This window comes from Cibotium barometz, chromosome 48 (genome assembly GCF_041138505.1).
Source record: "Cibotium barometz isolate CiBa-2024 chromosome 48, ASM4113850v1, whole genome shotgun sequence".
NCBI classification, from domain to species: Eukaryota; Viridiplantae; Streptophyta; class Polypodiopsida; order Cyatheales; family Cibotiaceae; genus Cibotium; species Cibotium barometz.
The window spans coordinates 19,870,483-19,881,233 of NC_141093.1; the positions used below are offsets into that span (position 1 = coordinate 19,870,483).

At 40.9% G+C, this 10,751-nt stretch overlaps 1 protein-coding gene across 1 annotated transcript; it reads right to left on the reverse strand.

Moving 5' to 3' along the window:
* Positions 1 to 8,368: 8,368 nt before the first annotated feature.
* Positions 8,369 to 9,958, reverse strand: LOC147610930 (putative pentatricopeptide repeat-containing protein At3g23330). Its single transcript, XM_086785309.1, has 2 exons — positions 9,591 to 9,958; positions 8,369 to 9,458 (listed from the first exon to the last, which is right to left on the reverse strand). The coding sequence occupies exons 1-2, from the start codon at positions 9,956 to 9,958 to the stop codon at positions 8,369 to 8,371; spliced, it is 1,458 nt and encodes a 485-aa protein (XP_086641435.1).
* Between the last annotated feature and the right edge of the window lie 793 nt (positions 9,959 to 10,751).

A 10,751-nucleotide genomic window follows, 5' to 3' on the forward strand; every position in this document is an offset into this window, starting at 1 on the left:
TCTCATCGAAGACAACATCTCTGCTTACTCGCATCTCACGAGTGATAGGGTTATAGCATCTATAATCTTTTTGCTCCACAGCATAACCAATGAAGATGCATTTCTCTGCCTTTGGATCCAACTTTGTTCTCACTTCATCAGGAACATGTACATATGCAATACACCCAAACACTTTCAAGTGAGACACATCCGATCTTATTCATGTAAACTTATATTCAGGAGTCATACCATGAACAACTGCAATGTGTCTTGTTCATAATGTACACAGCAGTTGCTACTGCTTCTGCCCAAAAGTAATGTGGCATATTCTTTTCAGCAATCAAGGCACGTGTCACTTCTGCAATGTGCATTTTTTTTCTTTCTGCAACACCATTTTGTTGTTGCGGAGTGTACTTGCACATAAACTGCTTCTTGATTTCTTGCTTTCTCAAGAAATCGCTGAATGCATTGAAGAAATATTCTCCCCCACCATCTGATCTTAGGCATTTTATTTGCATGCCTTTTTCATTCTCAACTAAGGCTTTAAATCTCTGAAAGTGAGCTCTCATGAAATAAACCCATACTTTCCTAGTGTGGTCATCAATGAATGTAACATAGTACTTGCAACTTGCAATTGTTGTAGTCTTGGTCGGTCCCCGTACATTTGAATGTATGACATCTAATGGCCTTGCACTGATATGCTTTTCATGTGGGAAAGCATGTTTGGCCTGCTTCACATACCTTATGCATACCGTCATCCTTAAACTTTGGCAAACTTGTAATATTTTGGGCCTATATAGATTTCAGTTGCGTTGTACATTCACATGACCAATGCACTTGTGCCATATGTCTATCTGCAATGACACCTGTTCCATGCGCAAACATGGTTGCCTTTATCTTAGGCATGTTCACATCCAAATAAAACACCCTGCCATTCTATTACTCTTTACAACCAAGCGACACTCATTTTTGAAGTCTTCCATAAAACATTCTTGAGGATTAAACCCCACTTGCAAACCCTGCTCAACCATCTGTCCAACAGAAACCAGGTTCTTTGTAATATTTGGAACATGAAGTATATCAGTCAAGTACTTCATTTTGCCATCCTGCATATACACAGACACTTTATCAACATGCGCAATGGGATACACAGTATCATCACTTGTTTCTACATAACTTGATTTTTTCATTTGTGCAGATCTTTAAACCACTCAGCGCATGACTGGTTATGTGGTTAGAGACGCAAGAATTCACATACCATATATCTTGAGATCTTGACACATCCCCTGTCATGGAACTAAGCATGTGCTGTATCAAACAGTTGCTCACTTCTGTCATCACCTCCATGTTTACTAGATGATGTGTAAGATTCCTCCCTCCGGCTTTTGAGATGTGTAGGTGTAAGTACCTCCCCTTCTGATCTTATAATTATTCCCCTCTCTGAAATAAAAGAAAGATCCTGTTTTTACCCTGTTTCGATCTAGAGAGAGAAAATATTCTAGAGAGAGGTTATTCAATTTTTAGATATTTTTGGATGGAAAAATCTCTTCTTATTAAAATAAATTACCCCAAAACAGAAGTTTAAAAAGATTTTCAGAAGGTGCATTAGAAATCAATTATAATCTGTTCAAAAGGCCTTATCCTAAGGATCCAGATTTTTGAAAAATTTTAGATTAAGGTTTTGAGGGGCCAATTAGATTAATCTAAATATAGGGAGGAGATAAATTGAAGAAATAAAGAAAATCTCCCAAAAATGAGTAAATACTTACATAAGATGAAGAGTTGACTAAGGACAAAGATATTAGTTAAAAAAGAAGAGATATTTAGAGAAATGATGCATTTTTGACACCTCAGTGTGGAGGAATTTCCCTCATGAAGGAGGCACCTATTTCACATGTGTGGTTGAGTTTTAACCTCATAAATAATGAGATATTTTCATCTCTCCTCTCTCCTGCTTCAACTAGATCCAAAAAGTAAGCTAAGCTGACTTAAAAATAGTCAAAAATTGACCAAACTGATCTGAAAAATTCTAGAATCAGTTTGCTTGGTTAGAGGCTCACTTTTTCCTATAAACGAAGCCTCTCTCTTTGTAAATGGTTAATAGTGTTTTATGCATTGTTACTCTACTCCTTCCTAGAGCCAAAAATTATGAATTTATGAATAATTCATTAGTTTTTGACCATTCCCTCTTCTAAAGAATTGGTGGCCACTCTTGTTGCAAACAAGAGTAGATCCCTCAAACCATCAAGCCAAAGGAAAGCTCCCAGAAATTCATGTAAGTTAAAAATCCTACTTTTTCTTATTCTTTTAATGGTTTTCTAAATTTTTTGTTATCTTTAAAATGATAATATGATGCTATGCCTTGCTGGAAAGGCTTTTCCCTTCTCTCATTCTTAAATTCAGCCCTTCTTTATCCTAGTTAAGTAATCAAATTGTTTGAATTAAGTAATCAAATTGTTTGAATTAAACTTTTCAGTTAAGTAATCAAATTATCCTAGTTAAGTAATCAAATTGTTTGAATTAAACTTTTCAGCCCTTCTTTATCCTAGTTAAGTAATCAAATTGTTTGAATTAAACTTTTCATATTGTTTCTCTTTTAAAAGTGAAATTTGATTAGTTTAGAATGTTTTAAACAAATTAGGGATAATTTTTAAGTAAATTAAGAATAAGAAAAATTAGTAGCGAAAGATGCGTTTAACTGCCTTTCAATGTTGAGACCCTGGGCTATGCATAAACCTGCTCACCTGTGAGACTGCAAACTGAATGTTCGGCCTCGTAATGCATACATAAATGAGGCAACCAACAGCTGTCTGATAGAGTGTGACATCAAAGTGATCTCCAGCATCATGAAGACTCAACTTCAAACCTGTCTCCATTGGAGTAGCAATAGGCTTGCAGTCTTCAAGGCCAAATCTCCGCAACAACAATGTCTCAATATATTTTGTCTAACACAAAGCAATACCTCCATCACACTGCTTATAATTGTATCCCCAAATAATGATGCAAATGCCCCAAATCTGACATCTCAAAAGAGGCATTCAAATCAGCCTTAAAATCAGCAATATGACTCTCATTTGGTCCTGTGAGCAGCATGTCATCGACATAGAGAGCAATGATTAGATGTACATCATCCATACGTTTAACATACAAAGTGCTTTCTGTTGGACTATTCTTAAAACCATGTGCAATCAAATATGCATGTATCTTTTCATACCAAGCTCGTGGAGCTTGCTTTAAACCATATAAAGCCTTTTTCAACTTGCACACTTTGTTTTCCTGCCCTCTTTGAACAAAACCATGAGGCTGCGATACATACACCTCCTCATGCAAATCTCCATTCAAGAACGCAGTCTTTATGTCCAACTGATGTACATTCCAACCATTATGAGCTGCCAATGCACAAATGCTACGAATGGTAGTCATACGACAAGTGGGAGCAAAGGTCTCATAAAAATCAATGCCCTTTTCTTGAGCATAACCCTTTGCAACAAGTCTAGCCTTATAGCGATCAACACTGCCATCTGGCTTTCGTTTCAACTTGAAAACCCACTTACATCCAATGACCTTTTTACCAATAGGCAAATCACACAAAGACCATGTACCATTATCCATTATAGCATCATATTCACTTTGTATTACAGCCAACCAATTTTCTGATTTTTGTGCCTCATCAAATGAAAGAGGTTCTTCCTCTTCACACATACTAGACACAGCCAAAGCATAACAATCTGATGCATAAGAGGCATGCTGAAAACCTGAACGAGTACGACTAGACATAGGTGCATCAATTTTACTATCACGCAAGGTTTGCACCAGCCATTCAGGCATACCTCTAGCCTGCTCATTTTCAGCCCTATCCTCATAAATTACATCCTGTAAATCTGCATCAAAAATAGGCTGATCTATGATGTTTGAAATCTGCATAGGCTGAATATTTGCCTCATTAGGACTTACATTTGAATTCCCACCTGTAAACAGAGGCAACAACGTATCCAAAACATCCCATGAGGTCACACCTGTCTCTTTGGCACATGATAACAAAGGCTGCACAACATCTTTCACAAAAACATCTCCTCGACTAATCAAGATACGCTTTGACTGTGATGATACAATCTGTAACCCTTGCTCTCAGCATTGTAACCAACAAAAATGCATTTGACAGCCTTATCATCCAATTTTCTACGTTGTTGCACATGCACTAAAGCATAGGCCAAGCAACCAAAGACACGCAAGTGACCAATAGAAGGCTTCCTGCCATGCCAAGCTTTGTATGGAGTAATAGACTCTGCAAGGCCTTAGTGGGACACCTGTTGAGTACATATGCAGCACACATGACAGCCTCAAGCCAAAACGCATGTGGCAAAGCTTGGCTCTTGACCATACATCATGCCATCTCCATAAGTGACATGTTTTTCCTCTCAGCAACACCATTTTGCTGAGGGGTATACGGCACTGTACATTGGTGTTTTATCCCACGACTAGCCAGAAATGCATCAAACTCTTTAGACATGTACTCCCCTCCTCGATCAGAACGGAGGGTGCCCATAGTACAATTGGATACATTTTTAACCATAAGCAAAAATTGTTTGAAGCACAAAAACACTTCAAACTTTGCCTTCAGTGGATATACCCATGCATGCCTTGAGTAATCATCAATGAAAGTCACGAAGTACAAGTGTTTACCAAATGACGGAGTTTGCATAGGCCCACATACATCACTATGTACAAGTTGCAATTTGCGAGTGGCCCGCACAGAACCATCCTTTGGAAATGCAGAATGCTGCATTTTTCCCAAAATACAGCCTTCACAAACATGTTTCAATGGGTGCCTCAAGAGGGGGCAATGAAGCAACCATATCAAATTTCTGCAAACGCAGCAAACTAGCAAAGTTCAGATGACCAAAACGAGCATGCCATAGTTTTGCATCTGAAACTGCCTTTTCATCAGAAACTGCATTTGTTGAATCTTCCACACACTTGTCATAAGAATTGAGCCTATACAGCCCACGAAACAAGGCGCCAGATACAATAATCGTATCACCAGAAGTCAAATCATGAACAGTACATCTGTTATCCACAAATTTGACTACAAGTCCAAGTCTAGCAAGCGCAGAGACAGACAATAGATTCTTCTTTATCCCTAGCACATACAAAGCATCTGAAAGTGTGAAAGCGCTGCCATTTGCAGCAGTAAGCATAATTTTACCAATGCGCTTCACTGGATAAGAAGCATTATTGGCACATGTGACAGTATTCCCATTAGGGAGAGCCTCAAGACAAGTGAACATATCACGATGCGAGGTAATGTGCTTTGTAGCACCACTATCAAAATACCATACATCAGAGTCAACATAAACCGCCAAACATGCATCATGTACAGATGGGTCATACTGGCAATACACGCTAAACGCCCATTTTGTATCCTGCACAACATTTGCAGAATCTGCATTTGTAGAAGCATCTGCTATTGTGGTTGCATTTGACTCTTTATTCTTTATCTCTTTAGTCTTTAGTTTAGGGCAATTCTTAATGACATGATTAGTTGCCTTACAATAGTTGCACCTGATCTTTTTCTTGCCTTTATCAAGAGCCTTCTCAGAAGACCTATTGTTGCTACATGTGGAAGGAGAAGAAGTTGCAGACCTACTAATAGGAGAAGAAACAGTGGAAGGGGCTCCCTTACCACTTCTTCTGTGTTGGGCAACAACAAATGCCTGATCAACTGCACGCTACCTAGTCCTGTTTTGCCTGGACTGCGCTTCTTGCAAGAGCTTGTTGACTAAAGTATCATACTCGACAAGTAGGCGCAAGCCTAGCCAATGGTATGACCCATCACCTGGATCTTCCTACAATCAGTACGATACTTCCGTGCCTCGTCTTTGATCAGCTCACCATTCAATCCACCCTATCTTTATCCCAAAGACTTGACACCGTCATAATCCCTAGAGGCTGCCCAACTCCCTTATAACTATGGGGACACAACCACGCACAAATCCAATACCCTGCCTCAAACACTTTAATGATCCCCAAAAAAGGAATGTCAAGTAAATATCAAAGAAAGCATCAAAGAAGAATTGTGTTGGAGAAGTTTTTGGTTGAAGAAGTGCATACACGGGCACACCTTTTGCCCATTGCCCATGCATATCACATGCATATTTCACTATGGTATCACATTTTTTTCACTTCTCATATTTCACGGTGCTCTCAAACACATGCCCATGCATCTAACCTTGTCAACATCAACCCCCTAGGTACATCTCTGGTTCCAAAGAAACTTAGTCGTGGCAATATTATCTTAATTATTTGGCTTATAAAAAGCAAGGTGAAACTCTTTCTACATTTGGCACATATGACATCATTTTGATAAATACAATTGTCATTTGCATTGTGTGAACGAGGTAACAAATCTTCAATTTCATCAATAAAATTCACAATAAATCCTTCTTCAAGTGATAATGATTTGCATATTGACAACACTCATGGCTTCACCAACTCCCCACTTCCCGAGCCAATGCTTGATCAAAAGCTTTCTTTAATCTAAGTTCATTTAGAAGACTAGAAAAAATGATGCATGCATGCAAAATCCTTATTGGAGCGTGAGAAGTGCCCTCGTGCCAAGGATTCTCAAGAGGACCGCATAACCAAAAATCTCAAAGCAACTTTTGTTGCTCAACATGCTGTGTGGTCTCCGAGTGATGGCCTCTATACACCACCAATAGGCACACAAGAAAAAAACACAGCAGGATCAGAACTGAGGGACACTAGGATTCCTGCCCCAAGGGCTCCAACCAGACCTGCTACTGTCCTCTTAGCTCCTGCTGACTCACTTGACCCTTCAAAACCCTCCCAACCTCCCTTTCTGGTCCAGTTAGCAGTTCCAATTGTCCTCTTCAGTCAACACACACCTCCAGTACCTTTGGTTTTCTCCTCTCCTGACCACAGCTGACCACCAACTGACCAAGACCTTCTCTGGCTAACGCAGAACCCTCTATTTCTACCTCGTAAGTCCTTTAATCCCCATACAAAAATCTGTCCTCTAGACCTCTTTAGCTATCCTCTAGTGTCAGCTGATCTTAGACATCCCTAGAGCCTTCCTGGAGCCTCTGCCGACCCTCTTCTGACCCCTCTGTTGACTAAGGTAGACTGGGTCCGAATTCTGTTGCAGAACCCTTCACAGAAATTGAAAACTTGCTCAGGTGTCCTCTGTTATCCTCAGGCCCTCAGGTACCTTTAAACCTACAAGGATATCACATTTTGAGCTCCCGGCTGACTGCAGTTGATCCACAGCTGCCTCTGAATGACTGCAGTTGATCCACAGCTGCCTCTGAATGACTGTCCTCTCAAAGATGGCCAAAATTGCCTCAGCTGAAGCAGATACTCTCTCCTCTGTGTCAGCTGAGACCTCTATACCCTCAAGCCACTCAAACCAAGCATGGATCTAGCCTTACAACCACACTGCTGACACCAGATGACTCATGGCTGCCACAGAAGCACTAACAGATCACTAAGCCTTTCTGACTGCTGACTCCAAACTGTCAGCTCTGACCCAGAAGCACTTCCCGTCAGCCCAGACACACCAAGCCACGCAGTCTACACAAACAACTGACCATATTGAGGTCCAGCTGACACAGCTTCCTCAGAACTTTCTCATCTCAATTTACACACAAAACCAGCTCTGACCAGCACCATGCCCTACCTTGGCAAAATGTTTGTTATTAGAAATTGTGCTTACGATTCTACCTTGTGAATGAGAGGATTTCACCTCAAGGATGAGGGTGATTGGTCAGCTGCCTATGAGACTAAGAAGTTGACTGAACCCCAAGCAATATATTCTATGCATGAGAAAAAGCTGGCATTGTATAAGTGAAGATACTCCTTGTATGCATTTCAATTTGTGATCTGCACGAATCGCAAACCCCTGGAGCGCTTTTCTTATTGGTTGGACCTCAGAACTTGTTCACAAAAAGTTATGGAAGAGTGATTTTCACATAAGATAATAGAATGGCAAATGCCCTGGGCCAGGTATAATTTCATTCATATCTACCAATCTATCATGCTCTTTTGACAGCCTTTGTTAAGAGAATTAACTGGCAAAGAATTCAGGAATGTCTAATTAGTTGTTGGATTGGTGAGTAATCAAGATATGGGGGAAGATGGCATGAATTATTATTTTGCAATATAAACATGCATGTAACGGAGAACTATCAGCAGACATTCCTTAAAATGTTTCTATGTACCCTAGTCAAAACCATGCCAACCAATACTAGGGAAAATTCCAAAAATTGGTTCTGAAAGTGCTCCATCACTAACCAGAGGTCAGACAGCTATAAGTGGAGGTGTACAAAAGAAACACAAACAGGGTAGCAAAATATCAGACCTAACACAAAACTCACAGATATTCCCTTGTATTGTCGTAATCCTCAATTGCAGCATGGATGTTTAATAACATCAAATATGGTGCAGGATTCTCTGGTTCATGTGTGTATACATTTTCTGCAGCATGTGTTCCTCGCTGGACATCATAGTGCATTTTACATGCCCCCAGTAAGGTCATCCATGAGGTACCAGTGGCTTCAAATGGCATTGCCTTTAGCAAAACCTCCATCTCTTCAAGCTGCCCTGCTCGCCCAAGAAGGTCGATCATACAGTGGTAATGCTCCAAACTGGCCTTGATGCCAGAATCAAGCTTCATGGAAGTAAAGACTTGCCAGCCCTCATCCACCAGGCCGGCATGGGTGCATGCTGAAAGTAGGCTGAGAAAAGAAACTTCATCTGGCATTGTACCTTTGAGTTGCATTTCCTGAGAGAATGAAAGGGCTTCTTCACCCTCCCCATGCTGAGCATAGGCAGCAAGGATGGTGTTCCATGATGTGGTATTTGGAGTAAGCACTGCATCAAACTCCTCTCGTGATGCTAGTAAATGCCCGCACTTTCCATACATGTTGATCAAAGCTGTTCTCAGCAGCACATCTAGCTTAAAACCACTACTCATGATGCAGGCATGCAATCGCTTGCCTTTTTCAAGGGTTCCCAGCAACGCACACATAGAAAGCATACCAATAAATGTGACACTACTTGGTATCAGACTTTCTTCATACATCTGCTCAAAGAATTGGTGGGCAGAATCAGTCATCCCATTCTGCACATATGCTGCAATCATGGCATTGCATGATACCAGATTGGGACTCATGATGCTACTGTATGTTCTTTGGGCATCCTCTAGCCTGCCATACTTGCCATATAAGTTGACAAGGGCATTTCTGACCACGATGTCTGACTCGAATCCATGTGCCTGTAGTAAAGTGTGCAATTGTTTACCTTCACCTAGGTTATTGACTGCATCAAGAAGGCTAACAAATGTAACTTTAGTCGGTAAAAACCCTTCCAACATCATCTCCTGGAAAAAATTAACTGCTTTTGCACTGTGTCCTGGTGTGAACATGCTGATATCATGGCATTCCAAGAAACCACATTCCACTCTGGGATCAAATCAAATGCTTATTGTGCTTCCTTCAGCAAGCCGTTTTTGCCATACATGGTGATGATGGTGGTGCCGACAAAAACATCAAATGCAAACCCTCCCTCTATGACCAAAGCAATCATATGCTGACCTGCGATGAGGGGGATCCCCTGGTTCGTACATGCTGAAAGCATGATGATGAAGGTGATCTTGTTGGGCATGACACCTTGCAGTTGCATTTGCTGGAAAAGCTTCAAGGTTTCCATGTCCTGCCCATGTTGCACATGGGTTGAGAGCATGTAATTCCATGACAGCAGGTTGCGGCGTAGCATGGCGTGGAAGATAGCATGTGCATCTTCCAGAGCTAGGCAGTGGCCGTACATCAGCAAGAGGAGGTTGGACAAGAAGACGTTGTGGCCCCATCCACATGTTATAATGTGGGAGTGAACGGTTTTTCCCTGCGGCAAATCCTTTGAAGCTGTGCATTCCCGCAGGTGAAATGCAGAGCGATGAAGCCATGACCTAATAGGGTTGCTATGGACTGGTTTTGGCGTGCAAGAGGCCTTCCCGTCTGAGATGCTTGCTGTTGGGCTCTCCTTCACGCAATTGCTGATCTCTCTTCGAAAACTCCAAGGGTACCCTCCCGTGGGCTTGCATGCCATGCAACACAAGCAGCCATGGCACTTATTGTTAGTTCAGATACCGCGCCCGATCTCCAAGCAATGGTCGGGTTCAGATCTGTCCGCCATCTTAGGGTACACCTACTTCAAAGACACACACACTCTTACATATATTTGTAATTGTATATATATTTATGTATTGAACTTTGTTTTTAAGCAGTGTCCTTATACAGATGAGAGCTGGAAGTAAGACTCGATCACAAGACCTTACCCCAAACACTCACACGCTTCACCAATTGTACTAATAAAAATCTCGCATTACAAAAAAAAAACTTTGTTTTTAGCATATTACTTTATCTACTTTTCTTATTTATCCTAAACTTACCACCACATATACCCTCTCTCTTTGTCTCTAGGGGGTGGTGTGTGTGTATAGTTTTTCTATATATTGTTATTCTCTCTCTCTCTCTCTCTCTCTCTCTCTCTCTCTCTCTCTCTTTTTCGTAATAGAAGATATATTACCAAAATTACGTTACAAATGGCCACCATGTGATGTACTAGCTTTTCCTCACTAATTACTCAGAATCACAAGTGTAGCTCGAAGTACCCTCATCCAATATATAGCCATATCATTCTCCACCACAAATGAGTTGACCGCAAGGAAGAGACTTGCCACAATAGTAGCCCTTTTA

Coding starts and splice junctions, on each gene's coding strand:
- LOC147610930 (XM_086785309.1), bottom strand. CDS start 9,958: ATGGCTTCATCGCTCTGCATTTCACCTGCGGGAATGCACAGCTTCAAA. Junction 9,459..9,590: donor GGGGATCCCCCTCATCGCAG/GTCAGCATATGA, acceptor ATTTGATCCCAG/AGTGGAATGTGGTTTCTTGG.